Genomic DNA, 17435 nt, shown 5'->3' with positions numbered 1-17435 from the left:
TTATTATTATTACTACGATGTGGAATCTGGGGCAGATTGTGGAATTCCACTGGGAATTGAAGAGGATGATTTCAGTCTTTCCTGATGTTGTCTCTACCATTAATCCTCTAATAAAATGGAGTAAGAGAAATGGCGTTGGGTAAAGTGGAGTGTGAAACCTTGCACTGATTAAAGTGGAGCAGGAAATCTGATGGTTAATGATGTGGAAAGGTACACCAAATACTGTATAAAATGAAACAGGAGAGCTGATGCTAGATAAAGTGGAAGGATAAACCAACTGCAGATCAGGAAATCGGGTGCTGGATAATGTGTAATAGAAGACCAGATTCTATAGCAAATGAAATAGGAGACCAGCCACAACATTGCCATTATAGTACTCAATCTCTAGTCTCTGCAGAGTTGTTCACTTCAGGAAAACCAATGTTAAAATGTCAAATTCTCGCATTAAGCAGTTGAAGTGTTATGCTTCCCAAATGGCTCCCATCTACCACACCCTTTGAAACGGGCCAGAATTCAGGTTGATTTTGATTTTAATTCAGAGCTCCTGCCATCACATTGTCTAATTCTATACTAAGGATATCATTAAGATTTTCACTGCAGTCTCTAATGTTGGAAAGCTGGCCCATTACATCACGATTGCAGCTGTGCAGAGTGGATGTAGACTACAGCACATGCACTCACAACAGTCATATGCAAGTCCAGCCATGAATTTCACCTTCCTTCGCAGGGAAAATTAATTTAAGACCGTAATCCAGCACGGGGGCGCAGTGGATAGCACTGCTGCCTCATAACGCCGAGGTCCCAGGTTCGATCCCGGCTCTGGGTCACTGTCCGTGTGGAGTCCGTGTACACATTCTCCCTGTGTTTGCGTGGGTTTCGCCCCCACAACCCAAAAGATGTGCAGGGTAGGTGGATTGGCCACGCTAAATTGCCTCTATAATTGGAAAAAAATGAATTGGGTACTCTAAAAAAAATTTTTTTAAAGACCGTAATCCATATTAACATGATGCACTAAAAGTCTTACAACACCAGGTTAAAGTCCAACATGTTTGTTTCAAATACTAGCTTTCGGAGGTGAGGAAGGAGCAGTGCTCCGAAAGCTAGTGTTTGAAACAAACATGTTGGACTTTAACCTGCTGTTGTTAGACTTCTTACTGTGCTCAACCCAGTCCAACGCCGGCATCTCCACATCATGATGCACTAAGGCACCCTTGTCAGCAGTTTGGTCTGACTCATCGCCGAGATTAGAGTGAGCATAACTGTTAATTTCACAAGTGAGGATTCAAAATGCACTTGCGCACCTCAATTTAAAATTCTCCTCATTGTTTTCAAATTTTCTCCATTTGCTCCCCCCTCCCAATCTCTGTAACCGCCTACAACATTCCAAGATATCTGCACTCCTCCAATATTGGCCTTTTGAGCATCCACAATTTTAATATCTTTGTCACTGACAGCCTTTGGCTGCCCGGCCTCGATAACACCCTTACGAAGCAGCTTGGGATGTCTTCCCACATTAAAGGCGCTATAAAGATTGTTATTGGACTTCACAGTTCAGACAGGGAAATCACTCTATTTGTGCATTGATGAGGAATCCTAAGGGAATGAATTTAAATCAATGAGTCCAACTGAAAATTCAATTGCAGAAACACATTTTGTAGCTAATAATGAGGGGCTTAAGTAGGGTGCTCTGTCCAAGGGCTGGTGCAAACCCAATGGGCCGAATGGCCTCCTGCACTGTAAATTCTATCATTCTTTTTTTTAAATAAATTTAGAGTACCCAATTAATTTTTTCCAATTAAGGGGGAATTTAGTGTGGCCAATCCACCGACCCTGCACATCTTTGGGTTGTGGAGGTGAAACCCCCACAAGCACGGGGAGAATGTGCAAACTCCACACGGACAGTGACCAAAGCAGAGATCGAACCAGGGACCTCGTCGCCGTGAGGCAGCAGTGCTAACCACTGCGCCACCATGCTGCCCTAAATTCTATCATTCTAACCCAAAGATGTGCAAGGTAGGTGGGTTGTCCACGCTAAATTGTCCCTTAATTGGGAAAAAAATAATTGTGTACTGCACGAACAATGTATTCCACACTGTGGGATTCAAAGGTTGTTTGAAGAACTTTGTCAAAGCAAGGTGTTTTTCAGTAATTGGTCTTTTTCAACTCAGTAAAATATAAACAACACTTCGCACCATTTTGTAACTCACTGACATAAAAAGGCTACTTATTTGAGAGCATTATATCAGATTCCTAATGAGGTTAAGGTGTGTACTTGCGAAAATGAAAGATTGAGTTAATGGTTAATAGGTTTCTATTAGAAGGAATCACAAAAGGGTTACTAATTGGCTTTACAACCATAGCAACGTACATTCCAGTCGAGTGATGTAACATCCTTATTGCTAGGAACGTCTTGCCCGCCTTCTCTGATACAATGCCTCAGTACTAATTGAGTGGGGCCACTGTTGCTGTTTTCATTGAGGTTCCATATCCTTGCAGTCGAGTCTCCAGAACTATAAACATAAAAAGGTACTTGTTAAAATTTCTCCCACACCCCTTTTTATAATCACTATTTCTAATTTGGAGATTTGGCTTTTCTAAAGCAGTGACAACTCATACATAAATTATAAAGTATCTGAGTGTATGATGGGGGGGGGATGGGGAAACAGCAAGTTCTGCAGCCAAATCTTGTTACGCCACTAGGTGGCAAGGTGGTGCCACAAGTGGCTGATCACAGGTTCAGTGCTCCCAATCTCGCTCATCTTGTGGTGATACCAGTAGACACCATTGTCAGAAAAATTACACCATTGTCCACATTATGATCATTTATTTTGTTTTATCGAAACCTCTCCCTTATTGAAATAACTCTGCTTAACAGTTCTTTGGTTAGCACTGCTGCCTCACAGCACCAGGGATCCGGAATAGATTGCAGCTTTGGGTGACTGTCTCTGTGGATATACACATTCTCCCTGTGTCTGTGTGTGTTTCCTCTGGGTGTTCTCACAGTCCAAAGATGTGCCGGTTAAGTGGATTGCCCATGGTCAATGTGCGGGGTTCTGGCAGAGGGCTGGGGAGTGGGCCTGCGTAGAACACGCCTTCGGAGGGCCAGTGCAGACGCGATGGGTCGAATGGCCTCCTTCTGCACTTCAGGGATTCTAATGGAATTCCTATTTATAAGCTTACAGTAAAACAGAAATAGCTTTTGGCATTTTACTCTGATAATTCTAATTAATGGCTGATCTTATTTCTGTACAATAAGGGAGATACCTAATTTCAATAATTTAGATTGAAAACATATTAGCATTGCTGCGATTCTTAGTTGCATATACCAATGCTATCAAAATGACTTGACAAAACATTTAATGACTTTGTTTTCCACTTTAAAATTTTACCATTTAAAAAATATTAAAATGCATTAAAATGAAAACACTGTGTTTATAATTTCTTTGTGTAAAATGCTTAATTGGTTGCCATTCACTGAAATCATTAATTTAACATTAAATTTCAATCACTTTTAAGTGTTTTCTTCCTGCTACAATGAACAATATAAATTAATGTGCACGGCTGCAAAAACTATTAGCCTCAGCGTGTCCCATAAAAATGAGTCTGTTGTGCTCAAGTTCAGCATTTCACCTTCAGGTGATCTTTCCATTATGGCAACACAAAAACAATTTTGAGCATGTACAGGTACCAGTGATGAATAACATTTCCATCAATTTAGTGGCCTAGAAATTCACTCCTTTTTAAAGAGGGCATACAGGGAAGAGTTATTCACCACCTGCACCTATTCACATATGCATTGGAACAACTTGAAATTTGTTCAGGGAGCTATTATAATGAGTGAGCTGTGCAACCAGCACTGGTTGCTGAATGCACACCTATTTGGGGAACATAGAAATCAGGCTTCGTTGATGCAACTTAAACAGAAACTCCAGCAAAACTGGAGTCAATGGGAATCAGGGGAAAACTCTCTGCTGCTGGAGTCATACCTGGCACAAAGGAAGTGGGTGTGGTGGTTTGGAGGTCAATCATCTTAGCTCCAGGACATCACTTCAGGAGTTCCTCAGCATTGTGTCCTAGGCCCAACCATCTTCAGCTGCTTCACCAATGACCTCCCTTCCATCATAAGGTTAGAAGTGGTTTGCCGATGACTGTACAATGTTCAGCACTATTCGCGATTCCTCAGATGCTGGAGCAGTCCATGTCCAAATGCAGCTAGGCCTGGACAATATCCAGGCTTGGGCTGACAAGTGGCAGGTAACATTCGCACCACACAAGTGCCAGGCAATGACCATCTCTGACAAGAGAGAAACTAACCATAGTCCCTTGACATTCAATGGCGTTACCATCACTGATTCCCTCATTATCAACATCCTGGGATTACTATTGATCAGAAACTGAACTGGACTAGCCATATAAATACTGTGGCTACAAGAGCAGGTCAAAGGCTTGGAATTCTGTGGGGAGTAACTCACCTCCTTACTCCGCAAAGCCTGTTCACCATCCACAAGGCACAAGTCAGGAGCGAAATGGAATGCTTTCCACTTGCCTGAGTGCAGCTCCAACAACAACAAGAAGCTCGACATCGTCCAGGACAAAACAGCCCGCTTGATTGCTCCCCCTTCCACAAACATTCAATCCCTCAACAACCGATGAATTGTACCATCTACAAGATGCACTGCAGGAACTCATTAAGGCTCCATGGGTAGCACTTTCCAAACCCACTACCATAAGCATCTAGGAGGATAAGGGCAGCAGACCCATGGAAACACCGGCACCTCCAAGCCACTCACCATCCTGATTTGGAAATATATCGTCGTTTTTTCACTGCCATTGGGTCACAATCCTGGAACTCCCTCCCGGTGGGTAGACCTACACCTCAGGGACTGAATAAGTTCAAGAAGGCAGCTCACCAGCACCTTCTCAAATGCAACGAAGGATGGACAATGAATGCTGCCCCAGCCAGCGCAGCCCACATCCCATCAATGATTTTTTTTAAATCTCCAGCAACACTAGGTGGAACAAACCATTACAAGGGGACATAAATTTAAGGTGAATGGTGGAAGATATAGGGGGGGATGTCAGAGGTAGGTTCTTTACCCAGAGAGTAGTGGGGGCATGGAATGCACTGCCTGTGGAAGTAGTTGAGTCGGAAACATTAGGGACCTTCAAGCGGCTATTGGATAGGTACATGGATTATGGTAGAATAATGGAATGTAGATTAATTTGTTCTTAAGGGCAGCACAGTAGCATTGTGGATAGCTTCACAATTGCTTCACAGCTCCAGGGTCCCAGGTTCGATTCCCAGCTTGGGTCACTGTCTGTGCGGAGTCTGCACATCCTCCCAGTGTCTGCGTGGGTTTCCTCTGGGTGCTCCGGTTTCCTCCCACAGTCCAAAAATGTGCAGGTTTGGTGGATTGGCCATTATAAATTGCCCTTAGTGTCCAAAATTGCCCTTAGTGTTGGGTGGGGTTACTGGGTTATGGGTATAGGGTGGAGGTGTTGACCTCGGGTAGGGTGCTCTTTCCAAGAGCCAGTGCAGACTTCATGGGCTGAGTGGCCTCCTTCTGCACTGTAAATTCTATGATAATCTATGATTAATCTAGGACAAAGGTTCGGCACAACATCGTGGGCCGAAGGGCCTGTTCTGTGCTGTATTTTTTCTATGTTCTAACACCTCTGCCAGCAGTGTCAACAGGTCACTGAGTTGGTCAAATCCATGAGCTTAGCTCTTAGATCACGGCTATAATGCTGACAAAATTCCACAGCCTCATCAGGGTTTGCATGAATCTTAACTCTTATTTCAGTTACTCCCTCCTCATATCTGGGGCCATGTTACTCACAATACTCTCTTTCCTAATTTCCCTACTGTGCCACACCTCACTCTAGCTCCTTCTTCTCCCTACCTACACATTCTGCCCCTCTTAGTCACAATGATTGCAACCCTCACTCCTGCATACCTTAATCTTCTGCAAGCACAACCTCAAAACAACCTAAAAGGCAGTCAGTAATTTCCTCCACATCCTCACAGCAGAAGGTTGCATACAGTAGATATAGGAAATAACCAGTACAGCATGAAGGGCCAATGGGCCTATTCCTGTGCTGTATTGTTCTTTGTTCTAGTATGCAGAAGGTGGTATGGACCACAGAAAGCTGCCTTTCCCTGAACACCCTTTCCACTCTGGAAGACAGCGGCGAGGGCATTGTAGCTGGGAGAAAGAGTTACGACCATGATGAGTACAATGCTGTCTGAGATATTCCGCAGGGTTTCTTCACATCGTATCTTTCTTGTTTCTACAATAACTCCAAGGGCATGACGGTGCTGCACCGCATGCTGACAACTGTAATAGATTCCGTGGCAGATCACACTGTTGCCGTAGAAAACTGATGACTTACATCTGAGTTCCAATTGGCAATGTTGACTGGGGCTCCCTGTGTGCTCCCATTCCTAATGCCCTGATGACCCAATTGGAATAAAGGAAGGAGAGAGCACTGACAAAGGGTGAATTAAAAATAATTGCTGCTAAGATACCAGGAACAAATCTTTATCATGTGCTTCCTATGGTTGTAAACAAGCTGGTTGTAAACAAAAGCTTAGGGAATGGTTATTTGTTGGTTCATTCCCCAGGGCATGCCTTGCCCAAAAAGAGTCAACCTGCTGGTTTGCATTTAAACAAAGCTGGGCAGTTAACTGTTCCATGCTGCATTCTCCATGGCAGCAGCTCCACCAATCGGAATATACTTGCCAAATAATTAGCACTCTCTTCTCATGCAGTCCAAATTATTGCTCCCCCATTATTGTTGATAATTCCTTGCAAGCTACCCTGATGAGTGTAATACAGAAAACTTTGAAGGCACATCTCTATTTTCAGCAAAACAAAAATCTTGCAGTTACCAGCAAAAATGCATTAGCAGAAAAAAGCCCATTGAGTTACTAACTGGAGAGTAACACCTCACAATCATGGCACAGAAATTAATGTAAACAAACAAGCAGTTACCCCTGTAAATAGTGCTCTTGCAGGGACCTTACTGCCTATTAGCACCATGATTTACTAGGTAGGATTTCTATGTGGCAAGTAAGGTCCTCAGCAGAGAAATTTCACAATTCTTCGTTACATATTATTCATAGAATCCCTACAGTGCAGAAGAGGCCATTTGGTCCATCGAGTATGCACTGCCCCTCTGCCTATGTCCAATTCCCCACCCTATCCACGTAACCGCACCTAGGGGAAATTTAGCATAGCCAACCTGCACATCTTTGGACTCTTGGTGGAAACCAGAGCAACTGGTGGAAACCCACGCAGGCACGGGAAGAATGTGCAAACTCCACACAGACAGTCATCTGAGGGCGGAATCGAACCTGGGTCTCTGGCACTATGAGGCAGCAGTCCTGTGCTGCTCCATAACTTATAACGAGTGTTTTTAATACCGTTGGCCTGTTCCCTGGATGCTTACAGAGGAACCCAATCCATTATAACGGATGATGCACTTTCAGCAGTTCCACATGCTGGACTCATAGATGCACCTTCTACCCAGACAGTTGAATTATTGGGTGAGCGTGTTTTACATTTTGCTTAGATGATTCTACAAGTCAGTTCATAAATGTAACCCTGGTTGAATTACACTACATTGTTTCCATCACGGTGCCCTCTAGATTGCCATAGAATGTTGGCCATGCAATTATCAACTGGCCACTTCTTACTCAACTCTTCCGCACGTTCTTACAGAGGAAACAAATTGCTGGATCGACCATTTATACATGGATCATTTGAAGTCTGAGCAACCTTTTTTGCTCTATTGACAGCATTGGTTGTGTTTTCATTAAATGTCATGAATATCCATTAATGGGGTCAGGGGTCTACACTCTGCCAATCGCGTTTGTACACAGCCAATCTGCACAACGTGATTCTAATGCTAGTTGGTAAGGGTGAAAGAGTAACATAATCTTACAATAAATATCAGGACAACACTATTACTGTACAACGTTTGTTACTTAACTTGTTCCAATTTGGTACCTACCCTGATGCCAAAAGGTCACTGACTGGATTCCAGGCACAAATGAATACTTCAGATTCATGACCCCTTAAGACTGTGGATTTGTTTGAAGGAATTTCAACATCTCTATCTATTTCCATTGCGTCAGAGTGATTATCTGCAAAGAGTCATTTAAAATTTCAGTCATTCAGAAAAAAAAAAATCTAAAATCACTTTGTTTGATAAAACAAGACCCAGTCACAATGTAGTTGGCAAGATTAGTCACTAGAACAGTATTGTTACGTGTACAAGAGTTTTCATTCTTTTATTTAAGAAGCAGTTTTAAACTTTCAAAACCGTCTTCCCTGGATGAACCATCAAGGGGATTACATATCCAATTTCTGGTCTTGTGATGAACTAGCTGAACTTAACCAAAACAACAGTACAGGTGCTAGAGTTAGCCTTTGCATCAATAATTTAGGAAAAGGGTAGGTCCTTTGGATGGCTCCTATCCAATGATGATGCACATCATTTTGGGAAAGTGACTTGCACTATGGCTTGGAAAGTGACTTGTACTATGGCTTTGATGCCCTCTTGGTTGAACAATCTGTCAAATGACACTGTTGAGCCTCACACCCATGAACAGGTAGGGTACTAAAAGGTATTTGGCCCCATAAAGCTGTACCTCAGAAAAGCATCAACACTTGAGAGCAGGGAAGATAACTGGCGAGAAAAAGACCCCCTCCAATCAATCTCTACATTAATAGAATGGTATTATTTGCAGTAGAATCATAGGGCGCGATCCAACTAAACAAAGAGTCCATTCTGGGCAGGTTGAGTGGGTCAACTCCGGGAATGACGCCACAAGCTAACGGCATTCTGTTTTCCTTTGATGGCTCGGAGGGAATGCCCCCTGAGGTTGCACTTAGCGTAATTTCCTGCATTGAGGAGCTCCAAAGGGATCAGGGCGCCATTTTTAAATGCCACCCCGATCACCCACCCCCTTGCCGCAACCCCCAGACACCCAATGCCCCAACTCACCTATAGGGGGTCCTCGGTCCCCTCCCTGCACCCCACCTTACATGGGTGGCGTGCCATGGTACCCATGTGGCCGTGTACGGTGCCTGGAGGCAAACCACCCGGGGTGTCCAATCACCTGGGAGACCCCTCAAGTGCTGTTCTTCACAGTCCTCATTTGTGGGGAACAGTACTGAACAGCGCCCCGCTGGGGCCAATTAATGCTGGGTGGACGCTCAATCAGGCATCAGCATGGCTAAGCGGGTTCTTAAGCTCACTTAGCCATGTGAAATTGGGTCTTGCCCATTGTGGGTTAGATCTCATGAGGCATAACAGCCGTTGACAATCTCAGGGAAGGCCTCTCCTGGGACCTACCAGCTGCGTTACGCCCCAATTCCGGTGGGACACAGCCGGTAGTTTATGCCCATAGAGTTACTATAAGCACAGATGGATGCCATTTTGTCCCAGTCTGTCCATGTCAACTCGACGCAAGAGCAACTCAGCTGCTCCCCTCCCCCACCCTTTATCCATAACCTTGCAGTTCCCTTTTGAAAGCCCCAATTGTATCTACCTCCACCACACTCTCAAGTAATGCATTCCAGATTCTAATCACTGGCAGCTAAGCTTTTCCTCATGTTTAATGTAAGGAATTTAGTGATATTTTTGAACTTGGCATTTTTATCTCAAGATGTGTGCCAAATGAAATTTGAATTTGGGTCTCCAGTGTTGATGCGTGTGATTAAATTGCACATGGTGAAATATTCCGCGGACCTTTTGAATACACTGGCCTGAATTTTAGGTTTGAGGCGCTCCTGAAGTCGCTGCCGCAGTGAATGGATACGAAACTCGCTCCTGCCCGAGATTGCGATGTTAACGCGATACTACGCTGGATGGCCAATTAACGGTTAAGCGCTGCTGAGGGAGGGCAGATGTCGAGGAAAGGCAATGTGTGGGCTGACGCTTCCAACGTGCTCCCTCAGGGAGACAGCTGCGGAGGAGCTGTCTGAGGGATCTGTTGACCCGTAAAGGAATAAAACTGCGCCACGAGTGTCTGAGTAGCACAGTCAGACACAGGCCTGAATCCCCAGACGCATTTGTTAATTTTATTTAGCCCTGAATTTAATCCCTTGCAGTATCAAGGTTGCAGCTAAAACGTAAAGAACCTCCTGGCCAATCTGCCTGCATGCTAAAGGTAAAAGCAAACGAGACACGTAAAATCCCAAGCAAATTGGTGTTTAATTAATTTAAATTGGCGTCATGATTGTCGGTGGGTACGCTTCTGACTCACGCCAGCATCCACCGACCAAAATATTGCACGAGGGCGCGATGGCGTCAGGCCACGCCCCCGATGAATTTTGGTCCGCTTTTAGTCTTCAGGTCGGGTTTACATGTAAAATTCTGGCCTCTATGTTCTTATGTAGGTTGTACACATGTACTAACGTACAGACGCCAAAGTGATTACTCCTTTAGAATGAACTGACTGCCGACCAAGGAGCAAGGTGAGATTTTAATGACACACTAACACTTAAAGATGTGATTAATCATATCTGCCCACTGCTTGAGCAACACAGACAAAAGGGGCGAAATTCTCCGACCCCCCCCCCCGCAGGGTCGGAGAATCGCCCGGGACCGGCGAAAATCCCGTCCCCGCCGTGGCCGGAATTCTCTGCCACCCGGGATTTGGCGGGGGCAGGAATCACGCCCCGCCGATCGGCGAGCCCCCTGCGGCGATTCTCCGGCCCGCGATGGGTCGAAGTCCCGCCGCTGAGAGGCCTCTCCCGCCGCCATGGTTTAAACCACCTCTGGTGGCGGCGGGATCGGCGGCGCGAGTGGGCCCCCGGGGTCCTGGGGGTGGCGCGGGGCGATCGGACCCTGGGGGGGGGGTGCCACCACGGTGGCCAGGCCCATGATTGGGGCCCACCGATCGGCGGGCGGGTCAGTGCCGTGGGGGCACTCTTTTTCTACTGCCGCCGCCACGGCCTCCACCATGGCGGAGGCCGAAGAGAATCCCCCAGCGCGCATGCGCCGGTGGTGACGTCAGCGGCAGCTGACACACCGGTGCATGCACGAACCGGCGAAGGCCTTTCGGCCAGCCCCGGCGTCAAAGGCCGCTGGCGCCAGTCGGCGTGGCGCCAACCACTCCGGTGCGGGCCTAGCCCCTCAATGTGAGGGCTTGGCCCCTAAAGATGCGGAGAATTCCGCAACTTTGGGGAGGCCCGACGCCGGAGTGGTTGGCGCCACTTCGCTACGCCGGGACCCCCCGCCCCGCCTGGTAGCGGAGAATCCCGCCCAAGATTTCTGAAAAATTGTCACAATTATCCTCACTATTAAAGATTTAGGCTTCGACAAATGCATAACAATTTGTGTTTTTATCCAAAGTAAAAATAATATTTAAAACCAAGATCTGAGATTCTACAACTTCCACTTTGACATAATTGATCTATTTTTGGTTTTTGAAATTTACTGTTCTGATCTTGAGTTTGTTGAAATATGATTCCTAGCCATTGTATAGAGAAATATTGATTTTTTTAAAAAATCATTAATTTCATGGAATGTGGATGTCGCTGTTGTTGCCCATCCCTCGTTGCCCTTGAAATTAATGACTTAGTCGCTAGGCCATTTCAGTCAAGAGTCAACTGGATTGGAGTGGATCTGGAATCACATGTAGGCCAGAGCAAATAAGGATAGCAGCTTTCTTACACCAAAGGACTTTAGTGAACCAATGTCTCAGCGTTAATACTAGACACTCTGCTTTGAGGTTAAAGAAAAATGATTTTGTGCAATCCTTACTTGTAATGGTGTGTGGCCCATTTTCCTCCCCATTAATAGTGGCTTCTCCATTCTTTGGCGTTGGTTGCTGTGGAGCTGAAGATGCAGCTGCTGTTTGTTGCTGTTGTGCTAGTTTATCTCTGAATGCTTGCTGTCGGCTCTGTACAACATCAGGCATCACAGCGTCTATTAAAGACAGTGACTCAATCGGCCTGCCGTCAAACACCGTGCCATCCTAGTAAAAAATGAGGTGGTTACCAGTACATTTTAAAAATTAACCAATAATACGGGATATTCAGCAAGCCATGCACACATAAATCTTTTGATACCTTTGGTACCTTTTAGCATTGATGCCCCAAAACGCTTTCCTTATAATATTTTCTGAAAAACCGCTGACATAGAAATGTGGATCTGATTCCACTAATTCGGCTGAACAAGGTTGCACGTAAATAGTAACTAGAATGGAGCTTTGCCACAAGTTTGACATTAACGAATGACATCTGAACCTTGACATGAGCTAGAAAACGTAATGTATTCCAACACCACTGTTATCATAGTTTAGTTATTTTATATGGATTTTTAAATAACTTTTCAAACTGTAGATTTCTTTATTACTATATCAGATTATAAGTGAGCTTTTACTTCTTGGAACCTCAACAAATATCTCGACAATTTGTAGTGTGCACTTGATGGGATTTTATGGTGACTCTGGCTTTACTTTAGCTTGCTGGCTTTATTCATGTGCTCCCATATAATTCTCCTTGAGCTTAGAAGGTTGCAGAATAACACTTAACTGTGGCTTTGCCTTTAACTCGCATTATATTTGACAGTAATTACGTCTATCTTTTCAAGTAAGTAGAAAAAAATAGCAGTGGCTGCTGTGCTCAACTACAACCTGCATAATGTTCTCACTTGCCAGTATTTCATCTTCGCCATCATCCACAAAAGATCTCTGTCCTAATTTCCTCTGTCTGAAGGATGAGGAATGCTATCTAAATAAACGACTGGGACAAAGCAAATTTAAATGAGCTGCAATCAAATATCTATTTCAGCTAATCCCATAAGATATTTGTATTAAAACAGAATAGATTAGTTTCCCTCTTATGGATGCCTGGCTCAGGCAGGAGCGATGAGCTGCAACCATTATACCCAAGTAAGTGGATTTTTAGACTATTATGCATCATGGCAGAATTGAAGAAATCATATCATGCCACAGATTAGACATAAACACTTTGGGCTACAGGTTAGTCTGTGCTGTTTGGGCGCAGGGATTATGACTTCAACTTGCCCACGTCGGACTGTAGTGTCAGGCTGAATGTCGCTGTGCTGCTGGTTGCCCCAGTGCGGAGCAGGGAGCAGATAATGCTAACAGAATGGGGTGCAGTCAGCCTTGTGTTCTTAAAAGGCCTATCCAGCCTGTACTTTAGTTTCTCACTACTCTCGGAATACTATTTGTGTCTTCTGCCGTGAAGACAGATAGAAAGTACTTGTTTAGTATCTCCACCATTTCCTTATTCTCCATTATAGTCTTACCTGCTTCTACGCAGTTCTCATTTACTCTTGCTAATCTCTTGTTTTTTGTAATAATAATAATCTTGATTATTGTCACAAGTTAACACTGCAATGAAGTTACTGTGAAAAGCCCCTAGTTGCCACACTCCAATGCCTGTTCGAGTACACAGTGGGAGAATTCAGAATGCCCCAATTACCCAACAGCGCTCTTGGTACAGGAGTGACAGAACTTGTGGGTGGAAACTGGAGCACCCTGAGGAAACCCACGCAGACACAGGGAGAACGTGCAAACTCCGCACAGACAGTGACCCAAGCCAGGAAGCAAATCTGGAATCCTGGTGCTGTGAAGCAGCAGTAAATGCTTTGTGCATTCAAATATACTGGGGCTGGTTTAGCACAGGGCTAAAGAGCTGGCTTTTAAAGCAGACCAAGACAGGCCACCAGCACGGTTCAATTCCCATACCAGCCACCCCGAACAGGCGCCGGAATGTGGCGACTAGAGGCTTTTCACAGTAACCTCATTTGAAACCTACTTGTGGCAATAAGCGATTTTCATTTAATTTCATTCATATTGCTGTTCCGTCACGATCACCGGGTCAAAATCCTCGAACTCCCTCCCTAATAGTATTAGAATCCCGGACCAGACCCAACAGTGGATAGGATAATAAACAGAAACTCCAATATTCTATTTTAATTTTGTAAGGCTGTGAGGAAAGGATACCTCGCTCCAGGAGTGATTTCACACAAAATAGGGATACGGTATATTAAAACAAACTTTATTAGTAACACAGGATTAAAACATCTTTAACATCACACACGAAAATGGCTTACAATTACCCCTTAATCAATGCTGATCAATACAGTGACACAATAACCCTTAACTGTTATTTTTACTTCCTTCATACAACAGAACTATCTCAGATCCCAATCCACTTTTAAATAGTTAGCTCTGAGGAATCTTGCTGTACAGAGATGTCTGGATATCCCATTTCCAACAGGCTCCGCACTGACACTGCTTTAAAGAAAGAGGCTTGCCCTGTCAGAACCATGCAGAGTCTCTAGCTGAAGTCTTGAGAAACTGCTGACATAGCTTGACTTCCAACTCCCAACTAACTGAACTGTTTGGAAAGAAACATGCCAGTCTATCTACAGACAGATCTTTAACTGAACTGTATTGAGAGCAGATGTTGGGCTTCTGTTCACAGCCCAATCTAAAACCGAAGACTGAAACCTCAACCGCTGACTGCTTCAGTCCTTGGATCCTCCCATTAGGGACTTTTCACAGCCTACTTGTGACAATAAGCAATTATTATTATTATTACTACATGTCTGCCAGACCTTGACGCGGTGCCAATTAGCATTGTTTGCACAAAGGTGGACCAGGCACGGCGGCAACTTGGAACGGGGGGGGTTGTCTTGCAGGTCATTAGAGCACCCCCAGGTGGTCAAAGACAGGTCTTGGAGGTATCCTGGCATTCCCTGTGGTACCTTGCCAGCCTTGAACCCTGACCATGCCATCCAGGCACTGACAGGATGCCTGGTGGCACTGCCCAGTTGGCACTGTTAGGTTGGCACAGCCACGGTTCAGGCACGTGGGGACCTTTCCATTAGAGTGGGGGTGAGGGGGGTTCCAAGGGCCACGAGCAGTTTGGGGGGGGGGGGGTTGAACAAGGGGAGGGTCCAGAATGCAGGGGGTGGTGGGGTGCAGAGATTGCGGCAGCCAGTCAAAATGATGCGAGGAGCCGGTCCTGGTGCCAAGCTCAACAAGTCAATGGTGGAATTCAATCGACGTGTGGCCTCGGTGGGGACAAACTCCCCGAGGCCCAAAAAAACCAGCAAATCGATGCACAGCGGGGTGAATCTCATGCTATACCCGCAAAGAAACACCCCACTAACCGCGCCTGAAAGCGCACTTTTTTGTCATGCCTGCTAAATCACGCCCAATGTCGCTATTTATATACTCCACAGGAAGCCCTCTTAATATAACCAAATATCCATTAGCCCAAGCTTTTACGATGCTTTAATTGCACCTCTGGCTCCCAAAAAGCCGAGCTGCCTTGCAAACCACAATTTTTAAAAACACCACTGCGGCAGTCATACACACAGTAACCCAGGCTTTTAACCCTTACTACACCAAATACATATTATACAATGTATTTGAAATTCCTACATTTATTACAATAGCTCTATGGGTGCTCCTACACCACCTCATGGACTGCAGCAGTTCAAGCGGCACCATGACCATCTCTGAGGCAATTATGGATGGACAATGAATTCTGGCTTTGACAGCCAAGCCCACATCCTTTGAATGAATTTTTAAAAACACCCTTGAGTTTCAACTTTTTTCTATTTTCCCCCTGATGTCACCCTAGTGACTAATTCCCCATTAGTATAGTTGAGCCCCTTTCTGACCCAAACTTCTTATTTTAGCCTCAATTGATACTCTGCTCCACAATTTAAACATTTTTCTTCTTGCATGTGAATTTACCCTTTCCCGAAATTCCACCCTCTTCATTAGCTTAAATGTTTCTGATTTCTCTTTTACTTAACAACAAACATTGCCATTGTGTGACTGCAGTTTCCATAGATACACACTGAAGTGATGCAGTATGCACTGTGAATGCAATCATTACCATTCATTATATCTAAATTCTCAGAATTCTCACTCCCACACCCTTCAAATGTACCACCTCCGAAGGGGAACAGACTTCTAAACCTGGTTTGTACATTTCACTGGGCTTCAGATTAGATCAATCTTCATCTGCTATGTGGAAACCTTTTGCTACAGCAAGTTAAATGATTAATTTAATCTCACTCTAACGCCTAACCTGCACATCTTTGGGTTGTGGGGGTGAAACCCATGCAGACACGGGGAGAATGTGCAAACTCCACACGGACAGTGACCCAGGGCCAGGATTCGAACCCAGGTCCTCAGCGCCGTAGGCAGCACTGTGCCACTGTGCTGCCCTGCCACTAACACAAATAACGTCCAGTTGCCAACGCAGTTATGGGTCTTCTTCTTTGCAGCTGATTAAAGACTGCCTTGGTCTTTCAAGCCAAATAGCTCATCTATACTTAAGTGAGCAGGTTGGGAGGGAAATTTGCAGCCCACCCATGTGTTATTTATTTGCATCAGGTGCAGCAGCTATATTATAGTTAAGGTCTCATAATTTATTCTACACCTTTTTGCATGGGTCCCCAAACACAGTGTGAACTGGCTGGGACGATGCTGTACTCAAACGTTGGCCTCAGGTGTTTGCATAGGCAGGGAGTTGCTACACTGATTACATCAGCACCATGACACCACCTTATCAGCCACAGAAATTCAACCTCTATCAGTAACAAAACTTGTTTTTGACATCACCGAGGAACAGCAATCTTTCGCCACATAACATATGAAGTCTGTTTAACCTTACTCTCTATAATGAGTTCTCTTTTACTATGTTAGGAATATCAAGATAGTTTTAAAGAATTTATATTAATATTGGTAAACATTAGAAATAAGGTATAGTTTTAAGTGTGTTTAATTTAATATTTCTGCGCCTGGAAGAGTAAAATCTAGTATTGGATTCATTTTGGACAAAGGTGTTTGTAGGTGTGGGGGTTAGTTTCAATTCCAACGGTGATTCTATTGTGCTTCGAGAGTGTTACGGCATAACAAGAAAATAGAATCCCGGCTCTGGGTGGAGTTTGCACATTCTCCCCGTGTTTGCGTGGGTTTTGCCCCCATAGCCCAAAGATGTGCAGGGTAGGTGGATTGGCCACGCTAAATTGCCCCTTAATTGGAAAAAATGAATTGGCTACTCCGAAATTTTTTTTTTTTTAATTTTGAAAAAAAAAGAAAAGTATAAGTAACGATCTATCGAGTCAGGGTTCCATTTCGGGATCTTCCTGCTTAGTTATAACATAGACTGGGATTGCAACAACTACTTTTCCTCACTGAGACAGCTAAAGGTGCTTGTTTACATTATGCAGCTAAGTGCTGTTTAGACCAGGCAATTTCTAATATCTGTTATTTTGGAATGAGACAAGAGTGGGTTTGAGGTGGGAGGGGTTGGGAGGGGGTGGCTAAAACAATCAATCGGCAACAGAGAAGCAAATAACATTTGATATACCTCGAATTGAATGTGATTCTCCTAACAGCCTTATGAGGAAGCACATTTTGC

At 44.6% G+C, this 17435-nt stretch overlaps 2 protein-coding genes across 6 annotated transcripts in view; one reads left to right on the top strand and one right to left on the bottom strand.

Moving 5' to 3' along the window:
- Positions 1-17435, bottom strand: part of LOC119977436 (F-box-like/WD repeat-containing protein TBL1X) — a 418532-nt gene that overhangs the window by 46901 nt on the left and 354196 nt on the right. For all 5 annotated transcript variants that reach the window (XM_038818342.1, XM_038818341.1, XM_038818343.1 and 2 more), the window contains 3 exons: positions 11779-11992; positions 8017-8149; positions 2369-2510 (listed from right to left, as the gene is read on the bottom strand). In XM_038818342.1, the coding sequence (XP_038674270.1) occupies positions 2369-2510; positions 8017-8149; positions 11779-11992 (489 nt within the window). The remainder of the gene's footprint in view (positions 1-2368; positions 2511-8016; positions 8150-11778; positions 11993-17435) is intronic.
- The window catches only part of gpr143 (G protein-coupled receptor 143), a 161177-nt gene that overhangs the window by 131789 nt on the left and 11953 nt on the right, over positions 1-17435 (top strand). The gene's annotated exons all lie outside the window — the stretch shown is intronic.

Source organism: Scyliorhinus canicula, chromosome 14 (assembly GCF_902713615.1).
Source record: "Scyliorhinus canicula chromosome 14, sScyCan1.1, whole genome shotgun sequence".
NCBI lineage: Eukaryota > Metazoa > Chordata > Chondrichthyes > Carcharhiniformes > Scyliorhinidae > Scyliorhinus > Scyliorhinus canicula.
Note: the sequence above shows the minus strand (reverse complement) of the source record. Positions and strands in the feature narration are given on the sequence as shown.